The 23,086-nt window shown below is 33.0% G+C and overlaps 2 protein-coding genes across 5 annotated transcripts; both read left to right on the top strand.

Moving 5' to 3' along the window:
• Positions 1-4,250: 4,250 nt before the first annotated feature.
• Positions 4,251-9,052, top strand: LOC11427174 (serine/threonine-protein kinase D6PKL1). 2 transcript variants are annotated; one of them, XM_003625732.4, is made up of 3 exons: positions 4,251-4,469; positions 5,242-7,257; positions 7,929-9,052. In XM_003625732.4, the coding sequence occupies exons 2-3, from the start codon at positions 5,468-5,470 to the stop codon at positions 8,767-8,769; spliced, it is 2,631 nt and encodes an 876-aa protein (XP_003625780.1). In that variant the 5' UTR covers positions 4,251-4,469; positions 5,242-5,467; the 3' UTR covers positions 8,770-9,052. The 2 variants fall into 2 exon arrangements, with proteins under 2 accessions (XP_003625780.1, XP_024626986.1); XM_024771218.2 differs by having other exon boundaries at positions 5,223-7,257.
• Positions 9,053-10,160: 1,108 nt separating this feature from the next.
• Positions 10,161-21,717, top strand: LOC11432963 (BTB/POZ domain-containing protein FBL11). Of its 3 annotated transcripts, XM_003625731.4 has the most exons (18): positions 10,162-10,502; positions 10,577-10,697; positions 10,851-10,992; positions 11,085-11,134; positions 11,353-11,441; positions 11,529-11,634; positions 12,591-12,627; positions 12,727-12,878; positions 13,984-14,542; positions 14,654-14,914; positions 15,669-15,814; positions 16,151-16,498; positions 18,301-18,544; positions 18,892-18,947; positions 19,381-19,461; positions 20,402-20,446; positions 20,540-20,608; positions 21,311-21,717. In XM_003625731.4, the coding sequence occupies exons 1-18, from the start codon at positions 10,267-10,269 to the stop codon at positions 21,488-21,490; spliced, it is 2,922 nt and encodes a 973-aa protein (XP_003625779.2). In that variant the 5' UTR covers positions 10,162-10,266; the 3' UTR covers positions 21,491-21,717. The 3 variants fall into 3 exon arrangements, with proteins under 3 accessions (XP_039683385.1, XP_039683384.1, XP_003625779.2); XM_039827451.1 differs by lacking the exon at positions 16,151-16,498 and having other exon boundaries at positions 10,161-10,502; positions 21,311-21,641; XM_039827450.1 differs by lacking the exons at positions 19,381-19,461; positions 20,402-20,446; positions 20,540-20,608; positions 21,311-21,717 and adding an exon at positions 19,121-19,374 and having other exon boundaries at positions 10,161-10,502.
• The last annotated feature ends 1,369 nt before the right edge of the window (positions 21,718-23,086 follow it).

Here is a 23,086-nt window from a genome sequence, read left to right as displayed (position 1 = left end):
TATATATATATATATAGTATAATCAATATTCGTCCTTAAAAAAAATATCAAAGTTACCTAATTGTATGCTGCGTAAACACTCTGCATAAATAAATCTGAGAAATTATGATTGTAAACTTACCATATATATAGATAGAGAAATGATTTGTGACAACCTTTTGACAATTTTCTCTCTCATACTCGCATTATACTTTTATTCTCTCTCTTCCTTTTTCTCTCTTCATTGTTTTTGACCAATGAAAAGAGAGAAAAAAGAAGTTTTTTTGACAAATATCACTACTTGTATAGATATTAGTGTACAGTTTGTTAGCAAAAAAAGACAAGTTAAGTTTGTTTATTTTATTCAGTTTCATTTTGTTACGTAACAAAAAAATAATAAAAATCTTCCTTGAAAAAAAATAAAATTTAGTTACGTGTGTTACTTTAGTAAGATAAGTATATATCAATTTTGTTACTCATGCACCACCAAAGATAATTAACATTATAATTAAAATATGTTTTTTTTTTCTAAAAACAAAAAAAATAAAATAAAATATATGTTTTGAAAAAGTGGATCCAGAGAGAATCGAAGGAGGTTGCATAAATTCATAAGCTCCTTGTTAAGCCGGAGGGTAAGCTGAAAATTTAGGCTTATTAAAATATGGCATAAGCAGCTTATGAAACTATGATAAGCTATTTTTACTTATTTACCCAAACACCTTTAAAAAAGACTTATGAGAGTAGATAAGCCCACATAAGCTCAAAATAAGCCAATCCAAACGGGGCCTTAATGATTAAATGCATTACTTGATTTATTCTTGAATAACCTTGATGTTGTTGAAAATGAATTGTTGTCATGAAATTATAATGCTGCTGTGATCTGATTATGCTGCTGTTGTTGTTTAACTAAGTTGCATGAGTCATTATAAGATGAATAGATGTTGTTGAGCTCCAAATTATTGGATGCATATTGAGATGTTGATTAAAATTGTTTTAGATTGATTGAGTCCATGCATTAGCATACTTTGTTGGGGGCTCATGCCCTGGAGCTTTGTCCTCACCACGAATTGAGCTTTGTCCTCACCACGATGCCTTAATAGTATATTAATACTATGATGTTGGGGGCTCATGCCCTGATTGGTACCACATGCATAAAGAGGTTTAGATTCGCATTGTCGCATCTGTCGAGTCAAAAGATGTTATGTTATTGATGACGATTGAATGATGTGAATACTTGTTAATTGTTTATCAAAGATGCAATGATGTTTAAGATTGTTTGTGTTGTTAATTATGATCTTGAATTATATTGATTAATATTATTGTTTTGTGAAATCTCACCCCTTCTGCTTGGAAATATTGCTCTTCGTATGAGTAACTTGCAGGTGATCGAGCTTAGTTGTTGTTGTGCTGTCGTGAGTGACCTTGCCTCACTGAGTCGTCTAGGTCGCTCTGATACATAACGGGATGAGGTTTTATGATATGCATGTTTCATTCTCTTACGTGAACAATTATGATATTTTATGATGTTGATTAACTGTTGAGATATTTTGATGGGGCCTACGTGCCAAAACGATTTATGGATTTTTGAATTAATTCCGCTGCAATGTTTAAGATATTTTCTTGAAAGTTAAGTTGTTATTTAACTGTTTTGCGATTATGTTGGAATGTGATATCCCGTTTGTGATGTTTACTCTGATAATTGTTTATAAAATTTTATATTGGGAAAATGGGGTGTTACATTCACAACTTTTTATGTTAAAGCTACCACTTTTGATTACTTAAATAACATGTTGATGACACTTGTTAGCATTTTTTTGTCAGAATCCGTCCTTGTAAATTTTTGTTTTGGAATAACCCCTAGGTCAGCTGACTGTGCATTTTCGCTGATGTGGTACGCTGAGTCACCGTTTTCCGATGACGTGGTGCGCTGACTGTATAATTTTTATTTTTTTATTGTGTACACGTGGCATTTGTGATTTTTTTTAAATAATAAAAAAACGAAAAAAAATTCTAGAAAAATTAATAAAAATGAAAACAAATGCTTAAAAAATACCGGAAAAATTAAAAAATTATGGAAAAATTAATAAAAAATAAAAAAATCAGGTAAAATAAAAAATAATGAAAAAAATCTGGAAAAGATTAATATATATCGAAATTGTCGAAAAAATTATAAAAAAAAATCTGAACTAAGTTCCTAAAATATTTTAAATTCCTGAATTTTTCCTTTTTTTATAAAAATTCTAACAAAAAATAACATTTCTTATAAAAATTTCATGAACTTAAACTATTTCGAATTTTTTTAAAATAATAAGAAAATATATTTTGAAATTTTTTTCAGGAACTTGATCTTTTTTAGAATTTTTCAGGAACTTAATTAAGAATTTTTTTTTTTTATAATTTTTTCGAAAATTTCGATACATATTAATTTTTCCAGATTTTTTTTATTTTCTCATTATTTTTCATTCTATGAGACTTTTTTTTTAATTTTTCCAGATTTTTTTCATTAATTTTCATTTTTCTAGAATTTTTTTATTATTAAAAAAAAATCACAAATGTCACGTGTGCACAATAAAAAATTAAAATAATTATACAGTCAGCGCGTCACGTCATCATAAAAAGGTGACTCATCGTGCCACATCAGCGAAAATACACAGTCAATTGGCCTAGGGGGTATTCCAAAACAAGAAAAATTTACAAGGACGAAACCTGACAAAAAATATTTTACAGGGGGGAAATCAAAAGTGACCTATATTGCAGGGGGTAAAGACCTATTAACCCATTTTTATTTGATATATAGTAAAAAGTCTGTGTATGTAAACCAGGAGAACCGGTTATCTTGCACAAGGTTTATAAAAAATGATGATGTGGACCAATGAATAAAAGAGTGTCTAAGAGAAAGTGTAAGATATATTATCGTTAGCATCCCTCTAATTAATAAACTAACATAGATTTTATGAATTGGAAAAGGAAAATGTTTTCACTTAATAAATGGACCATGTTTTTTTAACCCTAAAACTCATCATCTTTAAAAATCAAATTCCACCACCTTCTACGATGACAATATTACAAGCCAACTCCAACTTCATCCCTCAAAACAACATATGAGTCAGCCATGCAAAACAATTGTTGTGGTGGTCCATGTTGGTCGGAGCAAATCCTTCACTAGTATGGAAGGATGTACCTGTAAATACACTCGAACATTTAAATTTGTTAGGTTTCAATAAGTTTTGAAAAGATTTATCAGAATTAGAGTGTACGTATACCTTATTTTAAAGGCACCATGCCTTATTTATAGACCCTTAGACGCGGATATGTTGAATTCACGCTTGTGGGGTGATGATCGTTGGATCAAATAGAAGCTCAAATATGCTTTGAACGTATGGTTATGTGTGAAGCAGCATCTTTGCACGATGAATGTAGATTGTATTAGCAAATTTGTTATTAAAAACCAGTACTCTCTACAAAGCATCCAATTTGTTATTAATTCAACTTATTGAACCAACATCCTTAAAAATAAAAAAATAAAAACTTATTGAACCAACAGTTCGGTGTGATTTTTAAAACATGTTACCGCAGAAACCGCCACTACAAATAGACGGCAATGATTTCAGACACATATGCTTACAAATTTAATTAATCGGTTTGCATTATTTTCTGCCAAATGCAACCGAATCCAACCATATTAGAGGACAAGAACAAAATGACGACCTCTTTCCGCTCAAGTAAACAAATCCCAGTGTCCTAACTATTCGTTAGAGTACGAGTATGCTTTATGTTTAGGAAATAATATACTGTAAAAAAAGTTTAGGAAATATAGTAAATTATTCTTTCAAAGAATATATATAGTAAATTATTAACTTTTTTTTTTCTTCTTAAAGTAACATCTTTATCAATCAAGAACGAGTTTAACGAATCACATATGTATGAATTACGATAGCAAACAATGATTACATTAGAATGGATAATATGAGTTTATTTACTTAACTACATCTTATATCTGCATCAAGCAAAGACAAATCTTAGATTTGCCTTAATTTTTAAATTAATTAAAGTAGGTGACACTTTTTATTCCGATTAGCATTCTTCATTAATTAATTAAAGATCATGTATATGTCTTAGCCTAACCATCATTATCAAATAGTCAATACTACATGACTAAAAATCAAAGATACACTTATACATCACACAATTTGACAATACATAAATTCCATTCCAATTGATTGTATCTATCAATCTATATCTAAAGGTATATTTCATTTGAAATTTGATTTAAATGTGTGACATTAATGGGACCCACCCGTTTGCAAGAAACAAAACAATTATCAGTGGCATCATGGCCATTGCTGAAAACGGAACAGAAAAACACTTCCTACGAAACGAGCTTCTTCCTTCCGTGTACTTAAATGCGCGATTAGGGTTTTTCTCTATTTCCCGTTTCAACATATTCGTTCAGTTCTAGCAACATCTTCAACGTTTTCTTCCACTTTTTGGTATTGATTCTCTTCCTGATTAACAGTTTTTGCTTATACTATACGCTCTACTCGCTATGCAATTTTGAACTTAGATTTATTTATTTCAACCCTTTTGCTTTTGCGGTTTGATTTGTTATGAAAAATGAGTAGTATTTGCTGGATTCTTCATTTTGGATAATAAATATTGGATTTTTAATTCTGTTCCTATTTCTGTATGAACATTTTTTTTTTGTTAATCTGGATTCACATTTCTCCTGATCTGATTTGACTTAACTTAATGTTATTTTTTAGATGGGTATTTTGTTTAATTTTTTTTTTTTTTGGGTATAATCTTCAAATTAAGCTAAGATTTCAGAATTAATTTGACAGTGACATATAAAATTTAAGGTTTTCTTGGTGGTTGGGGCGGGGAAGTTAAACTATAATACCAACAATTACTAATACTTGTCGTTTCAAAAAACAGTTGGATAGTGACGGTCAACAGAAAATTGTCACACATTTATCTGTCAACTATTTTGTTTTGGTGTTGGCTGTTTTCTTTAATGAAAGCAGTTGTTTGTAGTTCTTAGAGCCCGTCAGCATGTGGTGATCATAATGGACATATTTATTTGTATGTATTGAGCATGTATGTACCTTGGAAGTTAGATGTATCTTTTGCTCTTTTCTTGCATGTCCTGTGTTTGATCTCGAGCCTATTAATATATTTTTCTTTTTCAAAAATAAATTATTAACAATTTTCGTTTCATGCTTTGGTTTTGCTGATGTTTTCAGGTGTTGATAATTGTATCAGGGTTTGAAGTGTTATGTAGCTGGTAAAAGAGTGAATATGACCTCAAAAGAATGGTTTGGGTTTGTTGTGGAAGTTGGATTTCATGTTCGTCTTCCTTGTGTCTTGATTTTATGGTGACACACATATACTCTGTGTAGTAAAATTAGTGAGTTGGGCCTTGAGAGTAGAAGTGTTTGTGCAATTATGTACTTTGAATAAGTTGAGTTAACCCATAATTTTTCTTATAATGGGTTCATTCTCTGGCACTTGTGAAATAGTTGAAGTAAGGGAGGACCGAAGTATAGGGAAAGGCGTTATAGAGATTTGCCAGTCCAAGTCTCAGAACAAAATGTCTGAGAAAAAAAATAAGAAGCCTTTGGCGCTGAACTTGGGATACAAGGATAAAATTGATGATGAAATTAACAAGCTGTTTGAATCAATTGCTCTTAAATCTTCGTCATGGGATTTGGGCATTTCACAAGATGGTACAAGTTATAAGCTGAAAAACACCTTAAAAAAACCGATGACAATGGGTGTTCTGCGATCTCCACAAGTTGGAACTTCTGAGGCTGTTAATTTGAAGCAGGCACTAAGAGACCTTTGTATATCTAAGGCATCAGAAGTGGCTTCCATGAAACGGCTATCGAAGTCAATAGCTTCTCCAAGAATATCAGAGGTTGAAAGGATACAGACATTGTACAGTTCGGTTGTAGATGAAGCCAGTCATTCCGGGCCTCACATTGCTGAGAGTAAAGGGCGTAGAATGGAAATATCTCTAGTGCCAGAAAAAAGCCAGTCACTCTCATTCAATAAAACATCTCAATCCCATCAAACTACCCAAATCACATCATCGAGTCAAGCCATTAATTCTGCTTGGGAAATTGCTGTTGCAACTAATCAACTTCATTCCGGGACTTCATCGTCGCGAAGTGATGCAGCATGTTTATCAAGTAGAGTTGGGTCTCAATCACAGCGTGTGGTACCTGTTCAACCAGAAAAGCAAACCCCTGCATCTTCTCCATCTCTTTCTAATACAGCTGAAAGCAAATTAGAGTTGTCTGTAAATGCTTCTTCACCTAAAAAGTTAGGTAATAAAGTGGCTGTGTCAAATTCTGGACGGAAAGGTAGGTTGCAGACATCATCTTCTTCATCTACTTCTGTTAATGGCAGCAGGGTTAACAAACAACCACACCATACCTCTCGCACAATTAAAATGGTCATTAAGAACAAAAGTCCGAGTAAGAAGAAAGTGAAGGAGGATTCAGGTTCTGCATCATGTGATCCTACATCAAATGAAGTTAGCAAGTCTGTTCCTGGCACAGCTCAGCTGGTTTGTGAAAGATGTAGGTGCGCTTTAGAAGACACAAAGGAAGAAAAAAACCAAGAGGTAATGGCCTTGGACTCTACTAGTCCTGGAAACGGAGTGAACTTCAGTAACGTGCACTCTAGTTCATATAAACCTTATTCGGCATCAAATAGTGGTAATATAGGCAAAGCAGTTGCAAAGGTGGAGAAGATTCAGAAGAACACCAAGTTGAAAGAGCAACTCGAGTTCTCACAAAGCTCAAAGAGTAGTCAAGGTGAGTACAGTAGTAGTACTAGTACCAGTGATGAGAGCAACATGAGTGGCTCAAGTTGCGGCAGTAGGCCTCACATGTCAAAGGATGTTAGGTGGGAAGCCATTCGACATGCTCAAATGCAGCACGGAGTTTTGGGTTTGAGACATTTCAATCTTTTGAAGAAACTTGGTTGTGGAGACATTGGGACTGTATATCTTGCCGAACTAATTGGCACAAGTTGTTTGTTTGCTATTAAGGTCATGGACATCGAATTTTTGGCACGAAGGAAGAAGATGCCTAGGGCTCAAACTGAAAGAGAAATCTTAAGGATGCTGGACCATCCGTTTCTTCCTACATTGTATGTGCAATTTACATCAGATAATCTTTCATGTTTGGTCATGGAGTATTGTCCCGGTGGAGATCTTCATGTTCTACGACAGAAGCAGCTTGGTAGATGTTTTTCAGAGCTAGCAGCAAGGTAGGAAACTATTAAGTGTTCAGTAATATATTAGCATTCTATTTTCTTTAAGCTCAAAAATAATATGCAACATCCTTCCTGTTAAATTTGTGTTGTGCAACAAAAGATACGGTGGCTTAACTATTTCCTGATAGTACACACAAATATATTGTTTGACATAACTGTTCTTGGTTAGTATGCTCCTGCTCATTCTCATCCTGTATCGTGCATATCTATTTTATCCAGTGCATTCAAGTGGTTTTTGGCATGTTTTTTTCCTGTGTTTCTGTATAATATGTGCTTTATTGCTTAACTATATTGATATGGTTCTGCGAATCATAGGCTGGTATATTGATTATTAATACTTTTCCACTGTAGCAATTTGTTCCACCTGAAGAATCTAAATGAAGTCAGCAGTTAGTTTCACTTTGATTGTTCTTCATGGTTACTTAGGAGTTATCCATTAACTGTTGATAGTAACTGTGTTCCTTTAAATTTTAGAGTTAGAATGGTTAGATAACAAACTCTATCAGTTACTCTGGTTACTGGTCTACAATGTTTATGCTGACCTCTGTTATTGACAAAGGATGCATTTTTTCAATTATGGATTAATTTTTGTAATGATTTCTTTGCACAGTTAATTGTGGGAATCAATTTGCTGTGTCTGATACTTCCATACATCTATCATGCAGGTTTTATGTTGCTGAAGTCCTCCTTGCTTTGGAGTACTTGCACATGCTTGGAGTTGTTTACCGTGATTTGAAACCCGAAAACATTCTTGTTCGAGAAGACGGCCACATTATGCTCACTGATTTTGATCTGTCGTTGAGGTGTGCTGTTAGCCCAACACTTCTGAAGTCATCTTCTAATATTGACCCTGCAAAAGTTTCTGGTCTTGGTGCACAATCAAGTTGCATTGAGCCATTGTGCATTCAACCATCTTGTCAAGTTTCATGCTTCAGTCCCAGATTCCTACCTGCTGCTGCAAAAGCAAGAAAGTTAAAAGTCGACCCTCTCGCTCATATCAGATCACTTCCGCAGCTTGTGGCTGAGCCCACTGATGCAAGGTCAAACTCATTTGTTGGTACACATGAATACTTGGCGCCTGAGATCATCAAAGAAGAGGGACATGGTGCTGCAGTTGACTGGTGGACATTTGGTGTTTTTCTTTATGAGCTTTTATATGGAAGAACACCCTTTAAAGGTTCTAACAATGAAGAAACATTAGCAAACGTGGTGTTGCAAAGTCTTGGATTCCCTGATGACCCATTTGTCAGTTTCGAAGCTAAGGATCTGATCAGAGGGTTGTTAGTTAAAGAGCCTGAAAACCGTTTGGGTTCACAGAAAGGGGCTGCGGAGATTAAACAACATCCCTTCTTCGAGGGCCTTAACTGGGCCTTAATTCGTTGCACTATCCCACCAGAACTTCCAGAGTTTTGTGATTTTGGAGTTTTAGACATGGCATCACACGGCAAGGGTGCAAAGTATTTAGAGTGTAATGTAGGACAGCACGTGGAATTCGAGTTGTTTTAAAGACACTGCTCTTGGTTGAGGGTGGCATTTTGTTAATCAATTCCCACGTTTGTGGCTCCCTGCTCCATATATATTGGAGATGTAACTTTTATGTACACGTAAAAACTAGGAATTTAAAGTCTACAACAACTTTGAAGTTAATAATAACAAAAGTTCCTGACAATACAAAATTCCATTAAACCTGCCTGCTCATGTCCAGAGGGCAGAACAAGATTCATCACGCAAATGCTTACTCAAATGTAATTCGTTTAGGAGTGCTAATTATTACGGGAAATATTAGTAAGATGATTGAAAGCAGGTGAAGACAATTTCTAATGTTTGGGATAAAGATGATTGTGGTAACAGATGGAGTGGGCGATTTTAAGTTGTTAATTCATGATTGCTTACTTTGTTATCTTTTAGAGTGAATTGCACACATTCTAGGAACTAAATCCATGGAAATTCATGTTATCTCTACATCAAAAATTCATTTTTAAGCAATCGAATGGATCATCAACGACGAGATAACACATTTCAATCTAAAAATGTTATAAACTTGATTTAAACAATCAAAATCATATATTTTTTAAAGGAAAATGTTATTTCTCTAGAAAAATAACATCAAGAATTTTTTAAGATACAACTAAAAAGTTTTAATTGCATGATTTATTTGTTCACTCCTTATTTTTCAGACACACCTCCTTGAATTGTGGTAAATAGTGCATTGAGATTAACTGCTCTTAATCCTTGATTTTATTTTTCTAGAGATATAACATTGCACTTTTTTAAATTATTACTACAAGATAAAAAGTTAAAGTAATCTTTTTCGAATTTGTAAGAGGAGTGATTTTTTTTTTTTTTTTTTTTTTTTATCTTTGAGGGGAGGGGTGATTTATTTAAAGCTTATTCGAGTAAATTTTGACTTTTTTTTTTTTTTTTTTTTTTTTTTTTTATGAGTTCACTTATTTGAGACATGTCATTATCTTACGATGGACCAATTTATTTTAGTTGAGTTAATTTTTTTTATTGATTGTTGAAATTATTATTCATTTTATCAAAAAGAAATAAGTTACTTTTTTTTAGGGAAAAATAAATAAATTATATTAATCCAAAAATATTTATACTTCTCAAATGAGTATACAACTACAAACAAATAACTTATAAATCTCTAAAAGCTTTATAATTAAAAAAAAGAAAAGTTGGTTTGAGTAAAGAGAAATGATATTTGTACATTCATTTGTGACAATTTTTTGACAATTTTCTTTCTGATAGTCAAATTATCCTTTTATTCTATCTCTTCCTTTTTATCTCTCTATTGTTTTTAAGCAATGAAAAGAGAGAAAAAAAGAAATTGTGACAAAAAAATTATATGAAATGGTCCTTAAAATATCAATACTCTTAAGTAAAAGTGGTGTACTTTCGGAGAGATTGAAATGATAAATTGAATACCCATGCGGCAGATCGAAACAACGCAAGACTTGGCACTCTACTCTAGTAATCAAATAGTCCATTCCATCCATGGAGGTTTCAGTCTCAGACGATGAAGATGATCAACTTATCCTCCTCGTTTGCACTAATCCTACTCCTACTCCTGATCCTTATCATAATCATCCAATTGAAGAGTTTCTCACTGATATCATCCTTTCCGATTTATCAACATTTCTCAATTTTCACACTATCAAACTTCACGCACATCGCAACAGGCTCATCCACCACTCTTTGTATTTCCGAGGCCTTCTCAGTGGAAGCTTCAGGTTAAACAAAATTTTGATTTTCCTTTTTTTTTATTTTATAGCAATCCAAAACGCTTATCAATATTTTTGCGCAGTGAATCATGCTTGGGCTCTATCACTATCAACTGGAATCTGCCTGTGTTTATGCAAATTCTTAAGCATATATATGGCTGTTCTTTGGATATTACCTCTCAAAATGTCCTCCCTCTTTACGAGGTAAATTAATTGTTCACATTTACGTATTCATTCTAATCTAACTCTTTTGTTATATAACAAGCTGTAACCATGAATATACATACTGTTCTGATTTTTGCTTTCATTCGAGGAGTTTAAATTCATAAGTGTTGGTCTTTGTGTGGTATATATCAGGGGGCTCTTTATTTTGGAGTGGATACACTTATCGTAAAATGTGAGGATTGGTTTTCTGAGGTATTCTCACGCAACGAATTTCCATCAACACAAATACAAACGGAGGATCTGATCCAAATATGGAAATTTGCTTCCGATCATGGTACACGTTTATTATTTTACATTTTTGTGTAAAATATGATCATCTTGCTACTTGAGTCAATTCGTTCTAACTTTTTTTAACACATTTTGCAGCAAGTGATTTCATTCTTCACTTATGTATCGGCTACCTAGCAAGGAATTTTGTATGTAATCAACTTCTTTCACTATAGCATGAGCAATGAACAGGAATTTCACGTTTTCTCCTTAATTATGAATTTCCACCTTTTTAAAATGGTTTTATAATTGTTATTCATGCACAATTATGCTTGTTTGTGGATTAAATTTCATGTAGCCAAACAACACTAATTTTTTCATATTTTTTTTAAAAGTACTTTGTTTATGATTTTTCTTTCTGTTTTAGATGTGGGCAAAGAAGAACAATTTCTTTAGAGAAGTTCCATATAACTTACTGTTATCTTCAGTAAAGCACCCTCATTTAACTGTTGACAGGTTATTTATGAAATGGCTTCATTTAATCCATTGTATTTTACTTTGCATGTTCGAAGATTTTAATGTTATAATCTACTATCTTGACAGTGAGATGCATCTTTCCGATGCACTTCTTCTTTGGCTTGAAAGTAACATGGAAAATTTGGAGAGGCGGAGCGAAGCAGAAGACAACTACAATGGAATTTTAAAACAAGTGAGTTTATATGTCTCATTACTGATATTGAGGCCTTGAATCCATTGTTTAACTGAAACGTGCTTAGAGATGATATTCAGGGAGGAAGGATCATATCCTATGAAGCCCCTTTTAATTCTCTTGCATCTCTAAACAACAGGATATCACTCCACCATATTACCGAAACCTAACTGCGATCAGTGATATGTTATTTATAGGCAAGGTTACGTTTTAAAAGCATAGGGCACAGATGAAACAGATTTTATTTTTTCAGAAATTGTGAGAAGTTATAAAGTAATGATGTTGTGATAAGAAAACTACAACCATAGTTCTATATTATAAACTTGCTCAAAAATACTAGTTAAGCACAACTAGAACAAGCTTATCCCAAGAACAATATTATTATTAACATTAAAAATAAGATTCTTAAAACATTAAAAATCCTAATATTCAACTGTCAGACAGTTACCACAAGACTTTGGTGGAGCATGCATTATGTTGTCATATGTGGTTGGATATGGCAGGGAGTTTCCCTACTTCTTAACTCGCAATCCTCATAAACTTTGCATCTAACGGACACAGGATCTTACAAAAAAGAAGAAAGAGGAAAGTATTCGAATGATTACATGTTTAATGATGCCCTAATGCCCCAGTCTCCTTCTACCCTTCTAATACCACTTGAATGTTTTGTACTCATTTTTCAGAAGTATGTTGATAAAATGTGTTTGCATTGTTCTACATCTAATTATATTTTGATCAACATGATGTAAATGTAACTATGATGTCTATTTATTTCGAAAAACAAATTTAGAATAATCAAGCTATTTAATTTTGTTCAAATTTTACCATTTAAATTCTGGCTCTGTCTTCATTGATGGCAAGTTTTCTATGTGTTACCAACTTAACATGTCATTTATACTTAAGAATGTCATTTATACTTAAAAATTGCATAACCTTTTATTATTGTTTCTTAACAGATTCATGTGGAACTTTTGCCTTTGTGGTTTGCTGCAGGTATATCATTTTCTAGAGCTTTTACCTGAAGCATTGCAAAGTATTTATTCTTCATCCACAAATTCCTAGATGATGTAAGGTAACTTTTGTGTTTAACAGGAAAAAGAAACTCTTTTTATTTTAGGCAGCTGGCTGAGGAAAGCCTTGGTTCAATTTTCCGAGCACTGAATATTCTCCCTATAGGTTCACTTGATATTTCTGGGTACAGTGACTTGCAACATCTCAGGATTCGAGTTACAGAATATTCAAAGGTACTTTTAAATTTTACTACTTGGAAGACACCAAGTTGATTTAGCCATTATTGATTGTTTTCTTGACAAGGAGCCTTCAAAGCTTATCAATTAGTATTTTAGTATTGCTTGCTTTCTCCAGAAAGAAAAAAAAATTGATCATTGCCTTTTATTAATTTCCTTTTATTAAATATTCATTAACACCATAATTATGTGTATAGTTAGGTGGAGTAAGAATCTACTTGCTCCAGGAGCAAGTTTAATCTTTTCTCACGCTTATTCTACACAATAACTTTTTATAAACATTTATTTCATTGATCCAACAAATTGAATTTTTTTATTAAGTAGGTCAAGTGTACAAAAATTCATATAATACTATAAACAATTTTTTTTTTTGAAACATATAATACTATAAACTATTAGATTGCACACCTATGAGTTTGTAGTACACCTAAATTAGGTGTGCATGATAATCATGTTAATGCTTTATTGGTTGTTAGATTTGTTAAATTCATGTACAAGGAAGTTATTACGTGGCGTAAGTATTCAAGACTTGTTCTCAGAGCAAGTGGATCCCCAACAATATGTAGTGTGTGTGCAAAATGAATAGACGGTCTTCCCTCGTAGCTTTCCATTATGTCAGAGAAAATACTATCTATTATTTCTTTTGATGAGATGGACAAAAATACAATACAAACACTGTGAGGTCTTATTTCACTTTTGTTATTGGGGTGCTGCATTTGATTTTTGGGAGGCTGGGGTGCCAGCATAGTTGGGATGTCAGTTTTCCATAATGATGCCTTTGCACTTCCAATCTTTGCCTAAATAAAATGTAGTAACGTCAAGAGATCCAAAAAAACCTATGGGTGATAAGGTTTTTATATTATTCTAGCTGTTTAACTTTCATGTCTTTGGTATTTAACACCAAGAAATCAAAGTTTTTTGAATGTATCTATTGCTTCCTTCTGGTTTTTGGTTTTGATATATGCCTACTGCTATTCAAGCACATCATTTGGTATACATGTCTCAGGCTCTCAGCCAACTTGTCTTTCATTTGTCTGCTAGTAGATTGTGATTGTCTATTAGGAATAATTTAATGCTTGTGTAAACTTCCCATTGCATGCAGAAAATAGACCTTTCCAATTGTCCGCAAATAACATCTGCAATACTGCTTTTGTCACTCATACCTGAATCATATCTAACGGATCCCATGCAAAGGAAAATTATAGAACAGTTCTTTAATAATTCTGGACATCCTATACAAGAGAAGTATGAATTCCCACAAAAACTGTTAGAAACCTTTATCTTTGAAGCAGTTCAGGAGGTGGATATCTCGAAGTGTCGAAGACTGCTTATTGAACATGCTGTTAATTGCTTCAGCCAGTCCTTTCCTTCCTTAAGAATCTTAAAAGCAGCTTATCTTTTAAATATCAGGACAACCGGGTTCCTTCAGTTATTGGAGAAGTGCTCTCTGGTCAACGAAGTTGACTTGACTGTTGATGTTACACCTCTAATTCCAGCATCAGTTACAATTTTATCCTCTAGTCCTGTCGTGATACCACTGGTACCAGAGAAGACCCCAAGTCTTAAATATAAAGCAGTGGAAACCATGTCATTTCATGAATCTAGACCTCAAATTTCTTATGTTACGAAACTCTCCTTGGAGGGAAGAACTGATGTCAGTGGTAGGTGTTTTCATGGTGAAAGAATTCACGCTCAATCTAAACATTTTTGTTTTATCCTTTTTATATTTTTCTCTGCTAACAACCACAATTTCTTCATATTATCCATGGCAGATTTGAGTCTCCAGTACATCTCCAAATTCTGTGTTTCATTGTGTCACCTGAATATTAAAGGATGTATTTGTGTCACTGATATTGGCATATCAGATCTCATACACAGATGTAACAAACTTAATTCGATTGTGGTCTGTGATACTTCATTTGGGATAAATTCAGTTCAAGCTCTTTGCTCTGCTATTTCTGATGGTGGCAACTTTCCCTCTTTACATTCTGTGGTGTCTAATCTTCAAGCTCTGCATATGGGTGGCTGCATAGGTAAAATGCTTTTCTTTCTATTAGTTTGTTTGGCTGAACTGTCAAAATGAATTTGTAAATCCTGGTCTTGTATAAATATTTAACAGAAGGTTTTAATACCTTTACCGGGGGGCATATTTTTTTAACATTCAGATGCTATTATGGCATTGCAAAACATACTTAACTTCATTAGACCATGTTTCATAAAGATGGTTTAAATAAAACAAAGGAGTGATACATGAAGATGGTTTGGTTTACCTAGTTTTGTGTAGTATATTGAAAAATCTAGATTTCACTGCTGCATATATTTTCTTTTGATATGATGCGTGTTAGTCAAAATATAATGATGCAGCATGCTACTGTTGCTTTGGATCATCCATGTGACACCTTGACATGTTTGGCCTTCAAATATTGATACTATGGAGAACTAGTAGTTCTAATCACCAGTTTTTTGGGTTTAATTTTCAAAACTTTCTCTCACTCTTGAGGTGAAAGAAGTCATGCGAGTAATAACCTAGTAGATTAATTATTGTTCAAGCATAATAAGGGACCAAATTATTCTTTAGGGTCCAGAACTACTTTTTGTCCATGAGGGGACAGCTCAGTGGTAACCTCAAGGGATTGCGTTCAAATTCCCTCGAGGACAGTTGTAAATGGTATTTAGTGCCACTTTATTTAATGATAATTTCCCCCTTCCCCATTTTTTTTTAAAAGGGATACAATTTACAAACGTTAGCTTAATTGAAAAATATATGATAAATTAGTTGTTTCACAGGTATTTCTGAGTTATCTCTACAAGAGCTTATGTCTCAAACACAAGTTTTGAAGAATCTATGCCTGAGAGGGACATACCTAGTTGACCAGGCACTATTTAATTTCAAAGGCTCTTCCTTGGAAATGCTTGATGTGTCAGACACCAAGGTTTGTTGTCATATCCGTGAAGTTTGACATGTTTTGTTTATCTTTATACTTTTAATAGAAGATGTTAATGGCTTGTTAGTTGTTATTTTGTTGAAATTTTAATATTGGTTAGAGTTTTAAGGAAGTGGGGTTGGAATGTTTGTTTACCTTCAGTTGGAAGCTATAAGGTTATAGATGAAGAAAGAAGGGAAAAGAAAGAACATATACTTTTAGTTAACATTATGGTTTGACATAATGAGGAGAGGGATTCTGTGCATGTATGCATTTTCAAAGTGCAATAGGTTATTTGTTAACTTTACTTTTTCCTTTCAATTTTATTAACCTGTGCAATTGCAGATTTCTGAAGCTGCATTAAGTTTTGTTATTCATGGAAATCCAAGTTTGAAGAGCCTGAAAGCCAGAGGATGTAAAAATTTGTTAAAAGGAGATAGTTCTATTGAAAAGAGAGAACCTAGCTTTTCCTCCTTACATGAAGAACTGCATGCTGAGTTAGGAAAGAAGAGTAGATTGGAAGAAATTGAATTTGGTTGGGGTTTTTCTTCCTTCTCTCTAAGTGCTTTGGAACCTGCATTGACGTCATTGAAGACCATCAATGTAGGTTTAGGTGGAATGTTAGGTGAAGATGCATTGAGACAATTACCAGCAATCTGTCCCCTGCTAGAAACAATAATTCTTCATTTTCAGGTAATAATTATTTCCCCTGTGGATTGGAGGTTCTTATTTGTCGCTAAAGAAAATATAAAAAATTTGTTTCTATTAATGACAGTATAGAAAACACTAGAGAAACTCTTATTGGTCTTTAGGTACAGACAATAGAAGGAAGATAAGTAATGCCCAAAATAATAAAGTTATATTGATAGTGACGTGAATGATATGTTGGTCTAACTACAAAAGATAAAGCACTAATCTAGGTTACCCTAACTTACTCTAAAATACAATTCAGATATACAAGGTATCTTTTTGGGACTGTCGTGGGGGCAAGATGCTTCTCTTGGATGGTTGAAGGCTTCCAGAATTACATGAAAGAGAGACAAACAAATCTATGACTTCTGATATAGGTTGTGTAAGTAGTAGATAAGAACCAACTAAAAAGAGAAGGCAGCCTGAATTCATGGCCATTGACAAAAAGAAAATAATCGTGGACATCATGACATTGTTATAATATAGTCCCAAGACTTTTGGAAAGTTGGCAGTAAAACACTTTTGGAACAAGTCATGGAGAAAATACTGTTATTTAAGTTGTATATTTACATATTTTGTTTTTAATACCTGTATCCACTTTTTAGTCCCAGCAAAATACAAAACTACATGTTTTTAGTCCCTCAAGAGGGACTAAAGTATATTATTTTGTAATTTGTAGGGACCGGAAAGTGGGTACAACAACAACAACAAAGCCTTATCCCACTAAGTGGGGTCGGCTACATGGATCAAATTACGCCATAAATGTTCTATCATAAACCAATTTGGATCCAACTAATTAATCTCTAAATATTTCCTAATAGTTTCTCTTATAATTTTTTAGGTCTTCCTCCACATCTACTCTCCTTACTACATAATCTACAGGCCTTCTCTTTACATGCCCAAACCACCTAAGCCTATTTTCCACCATCTTTTCTATTATAGGTGCTACCCCGACTCTCTTTCTAATGCTGCCATTTCTAATATATCCCGTCTAGTCTTACTACACATCCAACACAACATCCTCATCTCCGCTACGCTTACTCTATTCTTGTGTTGGGTATAGGGAGTAAAACCAAAATTTGAGATATTTACATAGACTAAAAACATATTTAACCCTTTATGTTTTTAATAAAACAATTCCAGTCAATTAGTTTCCCGGAAATGCCATTCCTCATCTACAATCCATTAAGTTCCATCATTATTTCCTTCTTTGGGCTAAGCCAAGACATCATTAAATCTTTTCAAAGACATTAGTCTGAAGAGCTATGCAAGAGCTGTTGGTCGGTCAGGACCAGTTTTAACAAGACAAGTCAAGGCTTAACTTCTAATATCAATTATAGCTGAAGTGTTTCTTATTTTTCTTGTACCTATGAATATGAGATGTATGCTTCCGATTTTTCAGCTGTTCCTTGGTCTTCTGTTATTTTGCTTTCTGTGTGTGCTTCTGTTTTTCAGTTCTCAGATGTTCTTATCACATTTCTAAAATTTGGTTTGTTGATTTGTTTGTTGTTATGGTTTTCTACAGGTAACATCTAATATCATTATTTTCCCAATCAACCTATTTAACAATACATGTCAAGGCTTATTGAAAAAACAATCCTTGTCAAGGCTTATACTTCTATCACTCTTATCAATTATAGCTGAAGTGTTTCTTATTATTCTTGTATATGAGATGCATGCTTCAAATTTAAGTTATTCCTTGGTGTTCTGCTTTGTGCGTGCTTCTATTTTTCAGTTCTCAGATATTCTCAACACATTTTTAAATTTTGTTTGTTGCTTATCTTTGTTATTACGGTTTTCTCCAGGTGATGTCTGACATCATTGTGAGGAAATTAGTTACGTCCTTGATGAACTTACAAGTATTAGTTCTGTGCTATTGTTTTGGTGATATATCCATATCAAGCTTCAAACTCCCCATGCAAAATCTAAGAAAGTTGAGGCTTGAAAGAGTAACCCCATGGATGACAAATGATGATTTGGTTATTTTGTCTCAAAACTGTAGAAATTTGGTTGAGCTTTCATTGCTGGGCTGTCCTCTTCTTAACTCAGGTTAGGGTCAAATAGATGGAAATGTGATCATTTGCAATTAATTTAATTCCTTGGACATGACTTTGTAATCAAAGCCTGTAATTTGATTAAGTGTAACCTTCCATATGATCAGAATATCAATAAGCACCAAACCGCCAATGTATGCCATTTTGATAATTGTTTTGTCCTCTACTGCTACTTATTACTCCTCGGTAACAAATACTAGCAACAAAGAGAAAAAGTAACAGGGGGTGGGGTTGCAATATGGTCAATTTTCTTGTGTAGAATTACCTTACAGTGATCGATCGCTGACCACCTTATCAAATGCTGAAAATTTACCGTTTGACAATGTATTTTTTCAATTGCAGATTCTCAACAGATAATTTCACGCGCATGGCCAGGCTTGGTCTCTATGCATCTTGAGGTTTGTTTATATTTTTTCCATTTCCCTTTATAAACTAATGAAATTACCTTATTCATGTTTATAACATGATATGTAAGTCATACCAAAAGGCTGTCTTCTATGTATCATGAATATGCTGCCTTAGTGTGTTGTTTACCTCAAAGGCTGAAACTGAGCAATATTTTGTCTTGCAGCTGTCATCTTCTGGTCATGAGAAGTTTTATAGAATATAATATTTCTACTTGGGGGGGATGAGACATGGGTACCTCTCCGTGAATAATGGCTATTCAGTTCTTTCTAAGTCATTTTAACATAGCAAATATTATAGTTTAGATTATGCATATGTGGGTCATAGTTCTTTCATTTCTAATGTGTTGAGGAGATAGAAGGGTCATGGAGAGTGGATCCTTATTTTTGCTTGCAACTGCACTAAACATGGATGCCTATTGTTTAGGAATGTGGAGAAATAACAGCAAATGGGGTCTCTGTTCTTCTTAATTGCAGAGCTCTAGAAGATCTTTTGTTGCGTCATAATGTGAGCTTTCTGTCGACCCTTTTTTCTGCAAATAAGTTTATGCATCTTTCATTTTCAACAAATTTGTGTGTTTGTTATATATATGCATGTGATGAACAGTTACACTTAACAGCTACACCACAACACTTTAATTTCTAAAGTCTACTCCCTCACATTAGAATAGTAAAATCTAAATTATGAATGATGGTCAGTGGTCACATACTAAGTTATTCATACATGTTTTCTAGTCAGATTCTTTTGGGTTGCTTCTGTCTTGATAATTGATTTTCAGCTTGTCATATATTATCCAGTGATTGTTTAGATTAGTTTAGCAACTTTTTGTTGCATTGTAACTGAAATTCAGGATTGAATTACTGTTCTAAGTTTATTACCATAGATAAAAATTTATGAAGAATATCATTTGTAGACAAAAAACAAAAAGAAAATATGATACTGTTGCTATTTTCCTTGATGTCGCTAGATGATTCTAAGTGCAAGACATGATATTTAAGCTCTGTTGTGAATTTATTGATTGGCATACAAGTTATTGTCACGTCGTGTTCAATTTAATTTAATTTTAAAGACAAACATTTCATTAGATAATTCATGATTATGTAGGAGCTTAATTCTCATGATCAAAGAAGGATCCTTAACCTACAATTAACAATTAGCCGTCATTCTTCTATTTTTGGTAACTTTTGTGTAGTTATTTTGATAAATTCTGTTATGCTCTCTATTATATCCCCCACTCGTCAGAAAATTTAAAAAGAACTTCATAAAAGTGAGCCGCTAACATTTTCTGTGTGGTGTCTCCTTGATTTTTGAATCATAAGTTGAAACTGCATCATTGCTATTTTATTTTATTTTTGAATGGCAAATGTTAGTATGTTAATTTATTATGTTAGTATTTTCTCCTTTGCCAGGATTATCATTACAATTAATTTGACCTTTCCATACGCAGGGCCTTGGGCTACAAAGAAACTTCATTTTACATGCTGCTTCAGAGGTTATATCTTGCTTGTGTTTCTTTATTTTGTTTCTTGTTTTGCAAAATGTTTAAAAACTTATTTTCTGTTATATCTTCTGTTGTAACTAACAGTTGCCATTGCTTCGAAAATTGTCACTGGATATATGTGATGCAATTGAAGGTGGTTTTGACATTCCAAATGTAAGTTAGGGCAGTACTATCTTTCTTTGGTATTAGTTATCTTGACTGTTTTCACCTTTGAGTTGTCATCCCAATTTATGTAGAATTATTATAAATGTGTATGTACAAGACTATATTTCACCCTCTTTCCTTTGCTTTTACATCCGATCGTGACATGTTTGTAATTTGTGGTAAAATTGGTATGTTACCTACTACACATTAACACATCTTTCAGGGCATCATGGTATGTATGAGATGTTTAAACCTTTAGTTGAATCAGGGGACACTTACTCCTCCAAAGTACACTTGAGGTGTTAGCTCAGTGGTAAGAGCTTAGTCTTGTAGCCTCAAGGTACTGAGTTTGTAAAATGGGCATTAGTTCCATTTTAGTTAATAAAAATTTCCCTCTTCCGCGTTTTTTTTTTCTTTTTTTAAACTTCCTCCTCCAAAATAGATTGGGGGAGTATCATGTTAAATCAAGTGGAGCATTTATTTGAACATGGCGCCCCCACTCTATGATTTCTGCTTATGTCTTTATTGAAGATGTACTTAGAAAGCATGGCTGCAAAGTAGTCAACAGCATGTATGAAGCTATTTCATGTTCATAAGCCTTGGTTTTTTGGGAGGGTTTTGGTCCTACCAATGTGTTATCTGATGTGATTTATTGTTCTGTTTCACGTTGTCTATAGGCTTTGAATTTTGATGTTTTTATTTCTGTTGCAGTATGCAGACAGATACTCTTTGAGTACCTTGAAGATAGCAAAATGCAAATCTCAAAGATGTGCATTTAATGTCTCAGTCCCCCCTCCAGGGAGTCGTAGACGATCGGTGCATGTAGAAACACTGGTGCTTGTGTGGAACTGTGAAAATCTCACTAGAACAGTGGTGAAGGAAAGGCTTTAGTGGTGCTTGCAGGAAGAAGTAAAACACTTGTAATGATTAGGGAGCTTCTCTTTATGATAAGAGAGATCAAAACAATTTTAACATAAAATCATGTGAAAATTGACATGTGAGATTATTTTGACTTAAGATGATACTATTGCTTCTGCCAAAATTGATATTTCTGACTTAGAGAAAAGTCACGTTTACTGAAGCTTTACCATAAGCTTTTGAGTAGCTGTTTTTGAACATAATACACTTGGTTGGTATTATTGCTTTTTATAAAAATTGAAATTTAATAATATATAAATAAAATTAAACAAAACCCACTTGGCTGGTTTGATAACGTTGGCTTGAGACCATGAACCGTGCTCCTTTCAACTCAAGGTCTTAAATTCGATTATCCTCAGTGCCAATTTCGGTAGGTTAGTTTGACTTCTTCAAAAAAATAAAAATAACAAACAAAATGGAAATTGATATTAAATAAAAAAAAATTAACAACTAATAATTAATTTATTGAAATTGAATATTTAAAAAGAAAATTGTTGCTAAAAACTTTGAAAATAAGAATATCAATTTTAATATTTTTTAAAATTATACATAATTTTCTTGCAATGGTAGTTGTCATTTACATAATACAAACACACACAGACATAGAAATATCCAACATATATAATTGCTTCAAAGAATATATAATATAATTACTTTTTTTTGAAGGATATAATATAATTACTTATTTACTCATGATTTTTTTATATATAAAATTTTTCTAATATAAAATTATTTAGTTACATTTTCAAATGTTTTAGTAATTTTTTGTTAGTGTATTAAATATAAAAATATTTTAAACATTAAAATTAGTTTTAAAAAAATACATGTAAAGGTTAATTTTATAATTTGAATATAATATATACCTTATTATGTCATTAATTGGGCTCATACGGTTAATAAACTCCATCAATGATGAATTGTTCACGAGAACTTAGTTCGATTCCTTGATGAACCAATTTTGATCAAATATTACTTTCCTCTCAGCTGAACTTCAAATTATCAGTCCCTATTTCCCCTAAGAATTAGAGTGTTAACACTTTTTTTTTTTTAACCAAATACATAAAAAAAAAATCCTTTAAATACATGTACCAAAAAAAACAAAAAGTCCTTTAACCACATAATAAAGTTATATCCGTGAGCTTAACTCAGTTGGTAGGGGTATTGCATATTATATGCAGGGGTCGGGGTTCGAACTCCGGACACTCCACTCCTCCACAATTTAATTGTATGAGCTCTAGTCACTAGACTACTTGACAAAAAAAAATAAGTAAATGTCTATCATATGTTATATACATATCCCGTTGCTTACATTAACATGTCTCAATATCATGTCGTGCTGATTAAACTGCCAGTTTTTTCAATGGTCCCTTAGCAGTCATCACCATACCCACCCTAAATAATAGTACGAACCTACATTTGAGAGAATTGAATAGTTTAAGAAAGCATAGTCAAAAGATTGTTATTATTATCACTAGCAGAAACAGACACTCATATATGCTCTTTTTTTTTGCTTTTTTATCGCGCTGACATGTGTAAATTATGAACCATATTTTATATAAAATTTTTATT

This window comes from Medicago truncatula, chromosome 7 (assembly GCF_003473485.1).
Source record: "Medicago truncatula cultivar Jemalong A17 chromosome 7, MtrunA17r5.0-ANR, whole genome shotgun sequence".
NCBI classification, from domain to species: Eukaryota; Viridiplantae; Streptophyta; class Magnoliopsida; order Fabales; family Fabaceae; genus Medicago; species Medicago truncatula.
Note: the sequence above shows the minus strand (reverse complement) of the source record. Positions and strands in the feature narration are given on the sequence as shown.